Raw genomic sequence first — 19,122 nt, forward strand, 5'->3', positions numbered from 1 at the left:
AAAAAAGACACAGTAAAGGCTGACCCCAAAGCACAAAACGGCAGCATTCAATTGCAAGCAAAGCTCTCCCTGCACCCCCCAGCTTTAAACACTAGTAGCAGTGTACCTACGGCTTCATAATCCGCCAGCTCCAGCCTAGCTTTGTTCTGCATGGTCCGTTTGCAAAGATAGATGGCTAAAGGGAGAAACAGAATGGAAAACAATTACAGGCAGATTATTAGTACTAGATCTTAAAAAAGAAAAAAGTGGTCCATGCACTGTTCGTTCTCATCAGAAAGCAACATGAGGCAACGAATGAGAGGGCTGAATACTCAGCTGACATTACCCACTAGTAATCTCAGAGGCCTTAAACATCTGGGACATCTCATTTAAAAGTGCTGAGAGTAGATGCCAGGACCTAACAAGATGACTGAGAAAGGCACAATTGCTTCTGGGGCTGGTAAAAGATTTAGCATCAGCAACCTGTTCCCCTCAGCACTTTGGGAACATGCCTGCCAAAGTGAGCAGCCCTGCACTTCTTTTCCCCTCCTGTTTAAAAAAAGAAAACCAGACTTCAGGATATCGAAAAGAAAACAGAAATACAGGCCAGATCTTAAAGGTATGATCTGAGCATTTTTTCATATGCTTCAACCACTTATTCTACACATTTCAAATGGTTAAGAGAAGCCTTCTCACATTTCCCCATAGGCAGACACTGCAGAAACTGATGTGGTTTGGGATTCTGAGGGTCACGATGAGCCCAGTGCATGGCACCAAACCAGTCCCAGGCTGCCTTCTGGGAAAGCCTCAGCTGGCCTGCTAGCCCCATTTCCATTACAGGCTGAAACACAAGGTCCCCAGCACACCCTGGGTGTACAGTCAGGTCTGAACTACGTAAGAAAGGTCCAGTGCTCTCATTTTGGGATCGATCTAGGTGTGAATTTTATGGCTTCCTTGTGTTTTGCCCTCTCTCATGCTGCAGGGCCAGGTACTTATTGTCCAACAGCATATGAAACTGGAGTGGGGCAGAAGGCAAAGCATCATCTACATCAAACTGCAATACATCTTTTTGAGAAAATTTCAGCTTTTCTTTGAAAACCATGGGGTTTTGGTTTCTTAATAAATACAATTTTCTGACACCTTCATAGATGTTTCCCATTGGAAACCTATTCTTCTATTTAAAAATATATGTAAAAAACAGTGCTACTCATGTAATTCTAGTCTATGCTATTCCTATAATTCTAACCTTCATATAATGAGCCAATTATTATGCACGTTAACCAGAGCTGATCAGTTCATGTATATTTATATTTATACATCTCAAGAGCAGTTTCATCTGTAAGCCATTTACAACACCAAATAAAGTGAGAGTCAGTCATCTCCCAGTATTTCTTCATGCTAGGCAGTGACCTGCCATTAGCAAGTTAGTTCCTGTCCTGTGAGTGGATCCATGCAAACAGAAAAAGTATGGGAGCTGCTGGGATTTCAGTTTTATCTGGGTCTACTGCTAGTTTGGGATTAATTCCTGGGAAGACTCCATCTGTACAGGCCTCTGATATGCAAAGACTGATTATAAGCATATGTTAGAGATTTCTGGGACAGATGAAAATCTGTCACTACAGGGCTCAGAGCTAATGCAGTTGCAGCTTGTCCAGCTGTGGGTCAGCTCATACAGGGCTTTATTTTGAGGTGTACTGTTCCACTCAATGCCCTTGCAGTACAATAATCTGACTGCAAAACCAGTTATTTATCAGATACTATAGTGAAAAACGGAACTTCCTTCTTCAGATTGTTATTCTGATATTTACAGAATACATATTTGGCACAGTTCAGACAGTTATATAAGATGACTGTAAAATCTGGAAATTATTTTGCATATAATGAACAGCATCATGTTTTCTCCTAAGCCGTTCCCTCACTGGGATAAACGCGTAAGTCTGTGCTAGCTTCCCTGCAGATGAGGACTGCAAATGAACTATCACATGACAGACACCATTGCAGGCTACTTCTCCACCCCAGCAAATGATTTCCAGAATCCATAATGATGAGTAATTATTGCCCGGGAAAGAAAAAAAACCCTGATTATTCAGGGAGGAGTTCTAAACTGATCTTAGATTATGAGATATTTCAAAAGAAGCACTTCCAGAAGCTCCTGTTGTATGAGCACACACATGGATTCGCTTCCTCTTCCAATACCACACCAGGATATAACAACTGATTTTATCATTTAACTGTGAAAGAAGCGCAGTTCTGGAAGAGACAGCAACATTGCATGCAGACAGCTAAAGATAACAACACTGACATATTTTCTTTATGTATTATCACTGTCTGCAGGCACTCACATGTTTAACGCACCATGTTGCAGTTTATTAGCTCATAAACCATGCTCAGTCTTCTCTTTTTTACCAGCTATCAGCTGGTAATCTTAAAAAAATGGGAAAAATAAGTCTGATGTCATATATCAGAGAACTTTAACTATGGGCTGCCATCAGTTATATACTGGTTTATTGATCAGCCAGATGAGTGCCCAGATGAGGTAACTTTTTATTGATCAACATATCAGATCCAGCTACAGATCAGAGTACGTTCTCCCACAGAAGCAATATTGGTATTATTTAAGATTCCCAAGCAGCAGTATTCTGCTTGCCATAAATCCTGCCGAAACGAACAGAGCTATGGGAGAATGAAGGGTAATGGTAAGTAAAACCCTGGCCCCACTGAACTTGATGGCTACAGCTCTGTGGGCTTGAGCCACCCTGGGATTTCACTTCACGTATTTGAGATGAGCACAAATCTGCCTCCGATGCTGCAGTCTGACAAGAAACTCTGCTGATGAAGGGTTTAGATGGCCAACAGTAATTATTTTAAGGACAATTTTTTCCATCACAAACTTTCTGTAGTAACTTTCTACAATGAAATAATTATACTCTCACCATAATCTGTGTTTTCTGGTTCCCAGCAGTTTGAAGGCCAAAAGTACGGTGCCTAAGAAACAACATACACATTTTTGTAATTTAAGAGATGAAAAACAATTCAGATGCAGAAAAACATTACGAGTACAAAAAGAAGAATCACAAAGTCTACGGCCCAGTCTCTGCCCTCAGGGGAAACACTGCCACAGATCTCAGTAAAAGTGAGGAAGCTTTTCTAGGAAGGTATCACATTTGACATTCCTCACTGCAGGTAAATAGAGATGCTGTAATACAAGCATCTCTTGAGGAAGATGTCCAGTATCCTGATGACATTTTAAACACTGTTGCCATCCCATCTGAATGTGGACCTCTTACCTTCTATTCCCAGAACCTCCTCTTTCCCCAGGAATTCACAGGAACCCTGAATCTTTTTTTGGTTTTTGGTTTTTTTTTAAAGGGGCATGAGAAACCTCATGGCCTTTTATATACGCTACACATAACTTGCTTTTTTGGAGCAGCTACCAGTCTGGTTGGCAGCCTACAAAACAATTTACTTTTTAAATATAACAGATGGCAGAGGTCAAAACTCAGCTGATTAGAGTCGTTCTGAAAGCAGAAGTAAGCTAAGCTTACTGCTTTTGTTTTCTATCCAGATCTGCATATTGCAGTTGCTACAATTAATTACAAGGTATTAGTATATGTGGCTGTATCTCAGTTTTAACATGAATGAAAAATAACGTCCCTGTGATCACACAAATTACAGAACACTGTTTTGCATTACTGATGTAATGCCACAAACGGGCATAGGACATTGCACACAGAAAGACTATTCCTTGCACCAAAGTACAGTGAGAAAACATGGAGGGATCAAACAATACAGGGTTCAATGCTCCTCACTGATACCTATCTTATGAACTTCACAAGATGATGAGCTACTGTTAAAGGAAGGACTGATGTTAAGGTAGAAAGTGGCAAGAAGAGAGTAATGGAAAAGAAAAATGATTTTATCAGGTTATTTTTGCAGAAAACGGCTGAGGAGAACTGTTGCAGGAAATGACAACAGGCAAAGAATAAGCAAAAGTTGTAGGAAAAGATAAGGGAAAGAAAAGTCAATAAGCAGTCAAGACAATTTGATGATGTGGTTTACACAGGCTTAAAATAAGGAAAAGAAATTAAATGATACTCTGCTTTTGAAATCTAGTTCCTGAAAGCTGCACAGGACAACTTCTTATGGTGTCATTCTTCTAAAATAGAGAGAAATACGACTAAATGGGCAATCAGTATTACTTCTGTCTATTACTATCAGTATTGCTTCTGTCAAGTCTTGCATGACAGGAGGAGCAGGACTTTCAGAAAAGCAAGGCAACTATCATGAAAAATCTTAGTCTGAATGATGCCAGGTAACCAGAAGGTGGAGTGAGATAAGGGGAGGTCTGTGAGCTCCTGGGCTTCTTTGTTCACCCTGCCCTTGGTCTCATATGGTAACACAATACCACATTAGAAGTAGGACAGTGAACATGAGCAGCAGCAACATCAGATGCAAAGAGGAGAACAGGCTTTTCAAATGAAAACAAATGTAAAGGAGGAATGGGAGGGTGAACAGAAGAGAGGTCACAGGAAAGATAAGGGAGCTGGCTGGGATCATGTAACAGAAAAACACAAATTCAGCCAGCAGGATTAGGCAGTAGGACTCCAGGTTTGAACTTATTGCTTCTTTTAAAGTTATACAATCTGTCCAAAAGGAGTTGTTGCAGCACAAGCACTCAGTTATCTAGGAGGTTGACAGCAGCAGTTTTTGGAAAGGGCATGGAACTCAAGCGCAGGATACATTAAAAATTCAACACATCTCAAGGCACAGGGACACTGAGGGATAGAGATGTCCCAGCTTAGGTGACTGCCAAGGTTACACATTCTCTGTAAAAGAGCCAAAGCCTGAAGCTTGCCCCCTCCCACACCAACCTGTAATCAAGAGAGGATAAAAATTTGAATTTGCTCGTGGGCCAGAGCTTGAATGTCCAACTCCAAAGTTTGCCCTGGTCCATTTTGCACAGGAGGATGGCTACTCAATTTTGTGCCAGGATTAGAACCTGAAAGTCATTTTCTACTCTGAGTAAAACAGCGTTGAAATCACGTATCAAAAACAATCACAGGACACTATCAGTTCATTTATGTAAAAACTGTGGGTCAGAAACTAGAAAAGAGTGATTTGGGATTCTAAAGCAGATCGTTTTGAAGGGACTTCATAACCTCCTAAGGCCTCTACCAAGATAGCCTTAATCCCTAGCTTCATAGACTTGACGGGTGCTTAGGGATAAAGAGCAGGTGATTTCAGCAGTATTACTGCAGGGACAGTAGAAGGGGCCACAAGGAAGGCAGAGGGCTCACCAACCTGAAAACGATAGAACGTCCCATCATCTTTCAGGGTAAGGACATGGTCTGAGATCGGAAAGACATAACCCTGTGCAGCGATAAGACTTCCCAAGTGTATTGCTTCCCCTGTGAAAGAGAGAAAACAGCAGGGATGTGTCAGGAAGATGCGCACTGCACACTCTGCTTTCAGCAGCGGCCCTGGCGATGACTCACGCAAAGACCTGGTGCACACATGCCTCTCTGTACGCACACCGCATCCTTACGCCTTCCAACCAAACCGCGCAAAGCAGGAGAGCAAAAATCAGCCTTACAAAACAGATGAAACACTGCTCAAACGTTTAACCTGCTGGTTTTATGTTTACAAAACGTCACACACCAGCTCAACTCTGGAGTCTGAAATTCAATTCAAAGCACATTATCCACCACAGGTGACAGCTGACAAGAAGCCTGTTCCATCAGTGAACCCCACTTGCCTCTAACAAATCTGACAAACACCTGCAACACCAGGTCATTAGCAGCATGTTTATTCATAAAGACAAATCCTGACACTGTAGCATTGCCATTTGTTAGTGGAAATCGTGCTGAGGTAAAGGGGAGCACGTACCCAACAACTGCCAGGGCAACCTTCACCACCGCAGAGGTACATCTGCACAGATTTTCAACCAACGTCAGCTGTCAAAAGCTGCATCAACTTTCTCAGGGTTGCAAAATACACATCAGTGGCTCATGCGCCCCCAGGCAGATAATAAAGCTACTGTCTGCAGCTGAAATTCAGACTTTGGGACTTGACTGGACTCATGAAAAGGGATGTGTGTATAGGGATGCCCTGGGTGAGACAACACTGCCTCTGTCTCTGCTTTTACACGGTGACAGTAGGCAGCAGAAACAAACTGGGAGGTGAGATGCTGGATATCTTCCCTTTCCAGAAAAGGAAAAGAAACTTCTGGACCTGCAGATCTTTTCTTCCTCTTTTCCCAATAGTTCTTAACTGTGCCAAAACGATTTTGGTTTCTCTGAGGAATGAACTATTTGGACTGGGCCCATACACTGATTACTGCTTATGGCTGATTATCCATTTATCTATCTTCTGTGATAAATTAGCAGCCATCATCTGATCCCATGATGGTGTCTGTGTCATCCTTGGCCAGTATGTCCCGTCAGTCATGGCTACCTTTCCCCACATCACAAAAACCTGTCGCTGCCTTTGCCTGCTTAACCACACACATCCACCAACTTCCTTTCTAAGTCTGGGAACAACCTTAAAATCAATCAGGCTTTCTTAGGTAGCAACGATTTCACAGACAGGCTAAGACTCCTACAAAGTGCTTTCTGTGTGTTGCAGTGTAAGGCATTAGCCTTAATTAAGATGTTGATTCTTATCTCTTTCCCTTCTCCTTCCCTCCAATGCTTAAATCAACCTTGTTGTTCTACTGGTATTTTAGACGTATCTACTGTCTAATGGCCCACACAACACAGATGGAGTATCTGTAACTCCCCAGCTGTGGTCACCTTACCTGGATCCTCAATGCTGAGGTTCTTCATAAGCCACTGCACAATATCAGCACCTTAAAAAAAAAAAAAAAGTAAAGAAAGCATTAAACACTGAGACCACAGGGTTTTAAAGCCCTAGAGAGAGATAACATTGAGATAGATATACAATAGAACTGACATGAATTTTATTCCATTTTCCTTTTTATCTCCACTGAGGTTTCAGAATGTTTTTCCTTCTTGTGCCACGCTGTATTTATATAGTTATTGACAGGTACTAAGTCCCAAGAAGTATTCTGTGTGATAGGAGCCTTGATATACTTTAAGTCAGATATTACTCTAATGGTTCCATGTAACTTGTTCTCTCCCAGTTGCTTCTCTCTCACCTCAGCATACAGGGAGTAACATTTCTGCAAGCACTAGCTAGCAAGGAGATGAAGGAGCATTGCACCTTGCACCTGTAATGTCAGAGGCAATAATCTAAAAGAACAGAACTGAGTTATCAGTCAAAAAAAGACAGAGGAAAGTCTCCCTTATGTCAAAGACAAGCAATGTCTTGGAGACGGAAGTGGGATTCAGTGTGCCTGTAACCAAGACACTGTTGAGCTGTCACTTGCTAGTGATCGCACCAGCAGCATGGTGGCCAGGAGCAGAGAAGTGAGTCTTTAAGGCCCATCAGGTAGTTTATTAGGTTTTCAGGGCCCATCAAGTAGTACAAAGCTTGTTGCTATCTTATAAACAGCGTAAAGATCTCTAGGATTGATCCTCTGCATGTACACAACCTCTGTTGCTTGCATGGAAATCACAGAAGTAGAAAACTTGTCGCTGTTCAGTAGAAGCTAAGGCCTTTTATCAAAATACAACGTGACAGGGCAGCAAAATTTAGTTAAACCCCATACTCAGAAAGTTAAGCTTAAAATGAAACATAATGGTGTGTACAAGTCAGCTAACATGACTTGTCCAAAGTCAAAGGCAATCAGCAAAGGCACTTGGAGGCAACTGAGCAAGTCCATGCCAAGTTATGGCAGCTTGCAACCTAACGATGCCATGTCTGGATGCAGACATAACACCAAGCCCTTCTCTGCGTATAGTCAATTTGTTGAGAAATACTTGCATTCATATACAGTAGGCTAATAGCCCCGGTAATATTTAGTGCTACGCTTTGTGATATATCAGTTGAAGATAGCATACAAAAAGGAACTGATCAACCGTACGGTTCAGGCTTACTAAACAAACCCCGGAGGATCTTATTTGCCTGGAGTGCTTCTGAGTTCAGACGTGGTGCGTACTTCAAGAAATAGCATAACCCATGTGATGCCTGTTCCAGAAAAGGTCTGAAGAACATTTTGCTTTCCACAGGCCCAGAGCATCCCCACAGCCTCAACAAACCTTAAATACAATGAAGGACAGGAGTCACAAGTATGATGTGCCACAGAGAAACAAGAGGCACTGCTAGCGTCCCAGGTCCCTGCAATATCTTTGGGTCTGAGTGACTCTCCCATATAGGTGGAATTCCCACTAGAAATGTGGGCTCTACCCCATGCAGAAGGGGACGGCAGCTCCCGCTCCCCGCGACAACACAGGTTGACCCACAACTCTGCGAGGAGCACCAGTAAAACCTCGTCAGTCAGGCTTCAGTGGCAAGCAGGAAAATGGACCTGACCTCCTTCCTCCCCCACCCAAGGCAAGGGAAACAAGTTACTTGTCCCCTGCAGGAAATCAGCAGAGCTCCTGAAGATAAGGGAAGCATCTGCTTTTGCTTAAATACTGGGCTAACAGATGTGACCAACAAGCAGCAGCTGGGCATTGTCTCAATCTGCCCTGTAGGTATCAACAAACCAGACACTAAAGGACCTATCTTACAAGCTTGTATTCTCAGCTCTATGGTTACTCTCCATACCTCCCAACTCCACCTAGGAGCAATTTAAGTTGCCATTATCCTATTTGGAAAGTTATTCCTGAACCCTTTTTTTCTTTTTTTTGATGGATAGAACTCTTTTTGTAACTTCCCAGCCTAAGTTTATTAATATGCAATTTATATGCATTTGATATCATACCTGTATTATCATTTAACAGAAAGAATTATTCTTCTTCCTTGGTAGTTCCTCCTGAGTGTTTCTACGCAGGGCTGACACGTTGCCTCCCTACCTCCATTTCACTAAACCAACCAAACTCTTTTAATGTCCTCTTAAGATGGTCTCTCCCTTTACTTTACCATTCAGCAACCTTTCAAATTTAAGTTCCATTTCTTTGCACTGGGGTCACCAGAACTGCAGGCAGTACCTTGTAGAATGTCTAACCGATGCCTCTGGCAATGGTGCCAGCACTTTCCTGTCTCTACTGAAACCAGCTTGCCAGGTGCAGCCTAAAGTCACATCATTTTTTTGTGAAGAGTAAATTATCATAGAATCATAGAATCATTGAGGTTGGAAAAGACTCTAAGATCATCGAGTCCAACCGTCAACCCAACACCACCATGTCCACTAAACCATGTCCCTAAGTGCCTCATCTACATGTCTTTTAAATACCTCCAGGGATGATTTATTCAGAAAAAGATGTCTGAGGGGTCCAAAACTACCTGCTAGATGAGAACACATCCAGTGAACAGTGCTAGCTGAATAACATACGGGGAAAATGTTCAGAGTCAGTAACTGTTGTTTTGACAACTTTGTTAATAAAACATTCTATTTTATAAACATGGATGTTCCCTTTTGCCTTCTACAAAACAAATATATCCTAAGATAGAACAAAACATTTGAGGTCAGAAAACCATTTCAAGAAGACTCAAACTGAAGTGCTTCTGTATTGTCAGAAACAAAACAAAACCTCACAAAATGCTGTCTTTGTTCAAGTTAACCAGAATCTTTCTTGGTTTTTCTGTTCATCCCCCAAACTAAAAAGTCCACTATTTCTCCTGATTTTGGTCTCAGATTACAGGCTTGCAGTGATCTCTTAGGCATCTTATTACCAAGTGACGTGACAGCTGATACCTGAAAATCATCTAGAGCATTGCTTTGCTCAAGGGAGGTGGAAGTGCATTCTGCATGATCCCTTTCCAGATATACAGGAATACTTAATGTAGGATTAAGTCCCACTCCATTTATATGCATTTGATGTCATACCTGTATTATCATTTAACAGAAAGAATTATTCTTCCTCGGTAGTTCCTCCTGAGTGTTTCTACGCAGGGCTGACACATTGCCTCCCTACCTCCATTTCACTAAACCAACCAAACTCTTTTAATCTCCTCATAAGATCGTCTCTCCCTTTACTTTACCATTCAGCAACCTTTCAAATTTAAGTTCCATTTCTTTGCACTGGGGTCACCAGAACTGCAGGCAGTACCTTGCAGAACGTCTAACCGATGCCTCTGGCAATGGTGCCAGCACTTTTCTGTCTCTACGCCTCTTTTGAGGAATCTATTCAATTTTCATCAAACTACAATGAAAAATTCAAGTAATGCCGAAAGCTGGTTCCCCAGTCTTTCTTCCCCCTGTTATTCAGATTAAAAAAGAAAGGTTTGAAGGGGCAAGTAAACTGAAGGCACGGAGTCAACCAGAACTCCTATGATCAGCCACTCCGGAATATAAGCAGCACTTGAAATCAGGGATTTTAATTTCTCTCTGTTAAAAACATGAAGTCATTCCTGAATGTTGCCAAGAGCCTGGAAGATTTTATAGCTGTTCTCCAGTTGTCCTGAGGCAGACAGATTATCTTTCTGTTGAGTTTGCTGAACCATTATTTATCACCTGCCAAGACTGATTACTCACCCTTGGGACAATGACAAGTCTTTCCTTCCTCTGTTAATTACTGTCATCATTAATAGCCATGTCACTAATTAATATTCAATCATAATGAAAACTCTTTACTGCCATCTCCCACAACACCTTCAATTTTTATGGTTGCCCTAACACATTGGCTTTGCCTCTGCTTGTGGCTGTTTCCATCACTGCAAGCTACTTTTGCCCACCTAGAAATACTACTCGTGCTCTTCCTCAAATAAGAAAATTCAGATTAATGCTTATAAGACACGGTGAAGACTTGAGTGAATCCTTTACAAGACTCTCCTCTATCAGACAAAGACACAGATTGCTTTATCTGTAAGTTTTCCAGAAAACTTCATCTTAACCTCTCCTGTAGGTTAAGCCCGACGGATGGTCCTCACATAACTCACTTTCCTAAAAAGATCTTTTCTGGCTGATTTTCAGACTTCACATTTCACAAGCTCTTTTAGAGGACACCTGAGGGAAACCCTTGACCTTGACATGTTTCCACTAAACACTAACAGGGCATTTGAGATCTTCTGAAAACAAATAGTTGGGCGTGTTTTCGTAATAGAAAGTGTTGCTCGATCCAGGTAGAGGAATGGCTCCCATCTCCTCTATGATCCTCTCCACACATCTACATTTCCTCTGAGTCACTATGCTCAGTTCAAGGATAGTCAACAGCCTGTGAACATGTATCCTCCTCACCTATAATGAAATATATCTTTTTGCTTTAGGCTCTTCTTTGAAGCTGAAGTAGATTAAGTTGCTTAATACCAACAGGATAGCTGTATTTCTGTGTGCAAACAGACTCACAATGACCATTTTTCCAGCTACCTGGTTTAGAGAAAGACTAGCAGTTTTATATTTCTTGCTATTTTCTCCATTTTCTGTTTGGCCTCAGTGATCCCATAATAGTAGCTAATGTTCTCAGAAGGCCATTGCCTGTCAACATGACAAATGAGTGGCCAGCCATGAAAAGATAAATTAAAAAAAAAGTTCACAAGGTGTGAGGCCATCGGCAAGACGCAGTTAATGAGGTGAGTCACCACCACTGTATTTGATACCTTTTCTACTCAACCTAAGTTGTTCTACCTCTTTCAGAAAATCCAGGACTTACTTGGAAAATGTAGAGCCATCTATAATCAGATTCGCCCATCTTCCACGTGCTGTGTGAAATGGCAAAGGCAGACAGAACGACGTACCCTGCTCCAGCGATTTCTAAAGATCTGCTGCCTGGAGTGGAGACTGTGCCGCTGGTTCTGGACAAAGGAGCCAGGACCACCGGGGTCTGCTTGTCATCCAGTAGATTGGGCATGTCCCTGACAAGGCATACATATGTACATACACACAGACATATATGTATACAAATAAAAAATACAAGAGTATTTCTGAAACTTCAGCAAATGTGCATCTTTGTGTTTCTTTTTAGGCCTGGTAAGACAACTACATTTTTTGCTGAGTGTCCTGAGATGGCAGAGCTGGCAAGCACTGATGAGTGGAGCTCCACAGTGATTTGACATGGGACGTCTCACGTCACCCAGGTGTGGCATCAGTGACCAAGGACTAAAGTCTGTCCTTTCTCATGGGAGTTGCTAAGCTGAGCCCTGATCACTGGATGCCATCCAGCAACTACAGCCGATGAGGTGGGATGCTTTGGATCTCAGATTGTTCACAGCCTCACATTGCACTGACAAATACTAACACTGAAGAAAGTAAGGTCTTAGAAGGAAATTAAAAAATACTGTCTGATCATGTTATGAAAGAATTTGTCACATATACATGTCTACAGGAAGAGACCTAAGATTGCTTGGTTATTTACCATCTTTTTCCAGTGTTAATGTAACCCTAATATTCTCTGAACATATTTTAATGATTTAAAAAAAAAAAAGTATTTTTGCGTAGTAGGGTGGTTGTTTTTTTATTTTACAAAAGGAGTATGAAAAATGTGAAATGTTCAGCTCCTTCCTAGACCTTATCTACACACTCCATGACACACGCTATGGGCAAACAAGCTACGTGCCTAGCCTCTGTTGGCAGTCACCTCCAAACTCAAGGTCCAGACAGTCTTTTGATGCAAGGGTGAAAATGTGTTCTCCTTCCTGTCACTTCATTCTTGAAAACATATGAACCCATTTTAGCACCAAATTTTCCAAACAATTTGCTCCTGAACTCAGACCAATCTTTAAATATTTCTATCAGAAAAGCAAGATTGGGAAAAAAAAAATCACAAGCAGTCAAAATGACATAAGAATACATGCATAGGTGTATGAGCAGCCACTCAAGCTGCTGCCAATCACAGCAATCACACTATTAAATGGAAATAATGTGTTTTGGTCCCTCCCCAAACAGTACTGGGTCCTTGGTAAATCTAGGACAAAAAGGTTAATTAATTATTCACACTTTTACCACCGGGCTTGCAAAAATAAACAAACGAACATCACCCATGATAAAGGGCAAAACTATTTCATACAAAATTTCTCAAGGCCTCCAGCACTCCCTGCTACTATTTTTCTTACACAGAGTCCCCCACTAACTCCCACAGTGATTTCAGCTAGGTTGGAAGTACAGACTCCTGCTCACAGTAGGGATTTAATGCAAAGCGCCAATTTTTATGGTAGGGGAAAAAAAAAATAGAAAGAAATATCTAGGTCTCTCCCTAGTATTGCATTACAAATATTGGGGAAGCACTTTATAGAATTTGCCTACAATAAGCACATAAATAAATACCGATGCCAACCAAAAAAAAAATCTCAGCAGTTGACTCAGAAAATGTGGTAATTGCAGCTCTCCTCCATCAGTATGTGGTAATTGCACCACTCAGTGTCAGCAAGGAGCATCATCAAAGCTACAACAGCTTAGAGCTTCTAGCAATAGCAATTTTCCTTTACATTATATTCTCTTTAAATCTTGTTTGCGAATTATTAACAATCATTAGCAGCAGGAGTGTTACCCCTTTTTGATTAAAGCAGCCAAAGTTTCTAAAGAGTCTTTTTGTTCATCTTTGTAACTTTTGAGTCCTTGAATTTACAATTTACTTTTCTTGTAATAAAAAATTTGAAAATATAATACTTTGTGTGAAGTAAAAATTATGCTTGGTGGGAAGGTGGAGCACATGGAGCCAAGTTGCGCATGAAGTTCCAAGGTGTTGAAACAATGACAAGGACAGAATATTTGTAAATTTAATGGGTTCAAAAATCTCTGATCCTCTGCCTTTTCCTGACAACAGTGTGGGTTATTTATCACAGTGTTTGGGCTGATGTGACATTCCAACCATTTCTTCATCCCTCCTCTGCCTCCTTTACAAAGTGTTATCTACAGAAAGCTGTTCAGTATGCTTGCCCGTTTATACCAAATGTTGCTATTTCAGAGATGAGTCTCTCATAAATACTAATCACTGGGTTTTGTATGTTGCTTTTGCACTTAGGAAGCATGCTGTACTTCTGTTCCATGAGTGTCCATATCTGTGTAAACAAAACCATATGGGAATCTGATCACAGATTTATCAAAAGCCTATTAAAATTAACAACTATGATGTTTGACTCGTGCACGTTGTTGTCCTTGACATCAGGCCCTGAAGCAAAATTAACAGCAAATCTATTAATAAATGCTTTCACAAAAGGCAGTAATGACCCAGACCCGTGGCTGCACTGCAAGGTGTCGATAAGACACTTGTGGTGTTGGGAGAGTGACAGAAGATAACCTTGCAAGGAGAGAGAAAATACCACGGGCTCCTGTAGTCATGGTGGGGAAAGAAGATGAGCAGCTGAGGGAACCAGCTCAGGGAACGAGACCAGGCAGAGGGCAACACACCAGAGCCGCTGAGCTGCTTGTGTGCTGTAACTAGGAATTGAACAGGAATTTCTAGCAACTGAGTGCTAACAGACTTTGAAATAGCTTAAAAAGTAATGGGCTGCAAATTCACAATTTAACCATCAGCACTGCAGTGTAAATTTGATCTTTGTCTCCAACATGTATCTTATATGTAACACACACACACAATCTCTCCTGCCTGCATTTTAAATATGGACGGAAATGAAAGATGAAAGATGGAGATTTGGATTTGCAAAATCCAAATTCCTTGTGTACTTTCAACCTGTTAATAGCTCCTTCTTCTGAACTGCTATTTGGAGGGACTTTTACCTTCTCATCAAATTGGCCAGGCTACCAAAGTGCACGTACTCTCTTCGATGCAGACCTGTAGAAGGAGATTTTCACTAGGCAGGAATCAATAAATGATCAGACACAACAGTGCAGAGCTCTGTGTGGGCTAATTTATCCAGGTAACAAAGATAAATTAGACCATAAGATCTCAGAGATATCACGGCCAGACTGCTTTCGTTACAATACTGCCCATCTGAAAACAGTTCAGGTAGCTTTACAAGGCGTGAAAGCAAGTAGCAGAAGACATACCCGAAGACAGGCTTCTGGCTTGCAATACCCTCCCATCAACAACACTTAAAAGCAGGCAGCCAGCGCTGAGGAGCTGAAGGATGCCACTAGCTGAGAGCCCTGGATTTAAAATGATTGCTCTACAGTGGTATTAGTAAGGCTGAGTTAGCAAACCTCTTAATGGACGCAGTTAATCCCAGTGAAAGAGGTCTGCCAGCACAGCTTAAACCAGGTCCTCAACTAGAAAAAAAGCAGTACCAGCAAAAGGTCTTTTTCCAGTTGACTTGCACCAATATAAAGCGTTTGGTGCTACGCCAACCTCAGCCTTGTTCTCACTCTGCTTCGACAGAGCTGTGTCACGTCAGCGTCAGCCCAGCCCTCGCACCCCATGTTCAGCGCCTTTGACTGCTTAGACACTATTTGCTCGCACTGAGAGACGCCAAGCAGTGGTCTTACCACAGGAGCAGCCACAATGATTTATTTGTGCTAAACATTCCTCACCTGACTTGGAAAACCTGAGCTGCTATCAGGTCTGTGCTATGTACAGACAGGCCTAGCATCAATAAGCACGCTGACAGACCCAAACACACACGCACCCTCCAGAACTCAGAATATACCATAACCCCAGTGCAATCCCCCCTGCCGTTCTGTCGCTTGACTAGAATTTGACATGCTCTAGAGACATACTGTGCAACCTGTCCCAAATCTTGGTCTCTCCTCAAATGCAACCCCAAACAAACTGCTGTTACTACAAGTACGGGAGGAAACCACAAACCCAAAAAATTAACAGTTCCACATTTTGCGTCATTCAAACCTGTACCCGTTCCTCCTGTAACACACACAGAAGATGAGCACGTTGCCTTGAGAGCCATTATAAAGGTAACAAGAGGCAGCAAAATTGTACCTTGCAGTCCCAGCCTCCCAGCAGCAATAGTAACAGCATTTTGCAGTAGCATCTGAAGCTACCTCCTTTTACAAATCGCTAAGAACTGCAGATGTCTCAAGATGTACCTTTACAGCTACAATTGATGATAAATTTACAGTTGCTTTTCAGGCTGCTCTGCCTTTGCATTACTCAGACTACTGAAGTGGCTCTTATAGCTTAGCAGTTTGGCTCTCTGCCATATAGTAGTGTTTAGACGCTGTTCCTCACGCCGTCAAAATGATTCAGCAACAAAACAGCAAGGGAAGCAACTCCGAGCACTGCTGGAATCAGGGCTTTTGAAGATTCCTGTGTCAGATCTTGTTAGGGCTGAAACATTTTTACTGCTATGCAATTCATGCACACAGTCTTTAAATCAAAGGCAATCTTCCTGTCATTTCAATCATATATTAGTATTTTTAACAGCAAATTTTCTTCTCCAGGAAAGAGGAAGATCGATAAAACGTAGAAGCGACTGGTGTATTTCAGCATATGACTATCAGGTCACACTGCGTCTTCATTCACAAGGCGGGTTTCAAAGGCTGTCACATCAAGGTCTGCCTTGCCCTCACCAGTGTTGTAACAGTTTCCCTGCAAAGGTGTAAATGTCACTGACTGGTGCAAGACAGTAAAGTGCTCTGAAAGCCACAGCGTTTTAATGATTTTGGCACAATATTTATTTGCTAGGAGATCTGACCCTGTAGTCCTCACCTACGCCAGGTTCCTATGAATTTCCACAGTAATTCTGTTTGCAGAAGCACTCCATTTTTAAACCTCCTAAAGACCTCTGGCCACAAGAGATTATCTTTTTCACAAGATCACACACTTTCATGTTAACTGTGGCAACATTATTGTCTGTCCTCTCTATTACAGGTAAGGATAATTAGCATAACCAAATTCTCAAGGAAACCAACTTCATCCTGACATGTTGCTACTCTTCTCCCTCTCATTCTTCAGGAAAGATTGAGAACCACACACAGTGTTTGTGCTAATGCAGTAACAGTCACATTACCTGGAAAACGAAATAACCTGACATCTGTAGCTCTTTTCCCTCCAGGAGTTCCTTGTCCTGAAAATGAAATAATCTGTATTGTACAGCTTTTTTCCCCCTTTCCCTGCTAGGCCTTTCAATCGCGTATAATGCAGGGTGCATTGGAGTGCAGTTGGCCTCACTGAATCTATATACCGGAGCAGCAGTCAATCAGGGACAATTCTCCAGCGGGATTAAGGTTCCACATATAATTTCTTTTAGCCAAGGGTAATGCCAGATGAATTACGATCATACAGCAATTGCTGACAACTTACTTGCTACCGTGCTAAACAAAGACATAGTATTGGCACTAACACTGGAGGCCGTATTTTAAACAGGGCTCCTTAAACTATGTGTTAAAGGTGCTTATACTGGCAAGGAGCTGCTGATTTTGCTGGCAACAGCTCGTTCCTGCATTTCAAATTTGGGCAGAGATCTGTATCAGTGCAAATTTTAAATGTGCAGAACAATTTAATGATAACACTGAAACAATCAACAAGCACAAATCTGTTAGTATTCATAATTAACAAGTTCAAAATAGGTAAATTATTTGTTGTTTTCTATGTTGGATGGATTTCACAGGGCTGCACATAATAATAGAAGCAGTGAAAACAACAATCAACTTGTGTTAAATACCTACATTTTAAAATTGCATTTCCTGTCTGGTAAATCCTTCAAGTTTATTTTACCAAATAACTTCTGAAAGTAAGAAGCATTTTAAAAAGCTGAAAGCTGCAGTTAAAAAATACCATTAAGTTTAAATAATTCAATCTACTGTCAAAACACTGTATAGCTTCAAACTGCAAAATATCTATATGAATTTTAGAAAGCATTTTCATTTCCATACTAAGAGAGAATCTAGTAAAATATTTTCCTTTCTTTCTTTATCTTCCTTTCCCCTCCAAGAATTTTAAGACCAACATTATATTTAACTCCTTTCCATGTAAGTATGGGTTTGGACTTGGAAAAGCTGACGGGCTGCCCCGAAACAGCAATGACTTTGGATAGCAACAGGCCCTGAACAGGGGCAGACACAGCTGCGTATTTGGTTGTTACCCAAGCAGGAGCACAAAGCATAGCCTTCATAAAGCCATTCATCGTGCAGTGAGGATCAGCCTTGTTCAAAGTAGCTCCTCAGAGAGCTTCGTGGTGCAACACTAGACAGCAGTGGGACAAACCAGACAGCACTGCTGCTTTCCTATTTCCATCCAACAACGCCTTGGTCTGAGGCCCAGCAGCCTCACTCCCTTCCTTCTGGAAACCTCACAAGGGTGAGGGTAAGTTGTCAACTGCCACCGTTGACTCCTGACAAAACCCAGTCTGGTACAGGTCTCAAATAGTGCCACCGTGCACATCAGCTGCTTTGTGCACTCTGAGCTCAGACGTGTCCTGGCGAGCGCGGCAGGAACGGCCTCGGACCTCACAACGTTTCTCAGTGGGCACAGTTTGCCTGGGCAAATTTGCATAAACCAGCCTTATAATGCAGCAAAACACATTCTGGCACTTTTAGTTTCCAAATAGGTAAAACTCAAAATCCTCTCTGTGCAAAGCAAAAGCTTTTTTTTAAAGCCTCAACAGTGTTCTGTAAGGTCTTGGGAAGCATTTTGATTTATCAGAAATTTAGGGAGAGAAGTCCTAAAAGATCTTCAGAGAAGAGAGTTTCGCAAGTGATTGGAGAAACTAGAATTATGTAAATACTTTTAACAAAAAGCCCTCCTATAAATATTAAAATGAAAAAAAAAAAAGGCAAATACATTTCACTTGTGCTTACAAGACTTTTGTATTTGCTTTCCAGTAATAACAACTGTTTCACATTTATGTTGTAATATCCTCCGGGTCCCGCCAGTAAGCGCTGTGCAAATACAGACAGTCCTGCCTCTGAATTTCATTATAGCAGCAAGCTGACTGACAGGGATGTCAGGGCAACAGTTACGTTTCGACGAGCAGTGATGGAGAGCAAATGCTGGTTTTGTAGATGCGAGCGTATCTGCTGGAAACCTACTTGAAAAAGTCCCGGCACTGAGCACAGAACAGGGACCATTCCACATGGATTTTATGGTAAATCAACGCTTATTAAAATTAAAAGAAAATTTCCTAGGATTACAAACATTCTTCAAACACTTCCAGATCACGTTCTCATTTAAAATACATATTGCTCCTTCCCTCGTTGCACCTTTTTCCCATTCTCCCTCCTCCTTGCCCCAAACCTCTGGGTCGCGGCTGGGAGGTTGAGCTCACCGAGCATCAGCCCTGACACAGTCTCCG

General features: G+C 41.7%; 1 protein-coding gene across 1 annotated transcript in view; it reads right to left on the reverse strand.

Moving 5' to 3' along the window:
• Positions 1 to 19,122, reverse strand: part of RGS6 (regulator of G-protein signaling 6) — a 268,020-nt gene that overhangs the window by 49,585 nt on the left and 199,313 nt on the right. The window contains exons 3-6 of the mRNA XM_009279302.2: positions 6,776 to 6,826; positions 5,281 to 5,387; positions 2,913 to 2,964; positions 111 to 175 (exon numbers count right to left, since the gene is read on the reverse strand). Coding sequence (XP_009277577.2) covers positions 111 to 175; positions 2,913 to 2,964; positions 5,281 to 5,387; positions 6,776 to 6,826 — 275 coding nt within the window. The remainder of the gene's footprint in view (positions 1 to 110; positions 176 to 2,912; positions 2,965 to 5,280; positions 5,388 to 6,775; positions 6,827 to 19,122) is intronic.

The sequence above is a fragment of the Aptenodytes forsteri genome, unplaced genomic scaffold, assembly GCF_000699145.1.
Source record: "Aptenodytes forsteri isolate BGI_AS27 unplaced genomic scaffold, ASM69914v1 Scaffold3, whole genome shotgun sequence".
NCBI lineage: Eukaryota > Metazoa > Chordata > Aves > Sphenisciformes > Spheniscidae > Aptenodytes > Aptenodytes forsteri.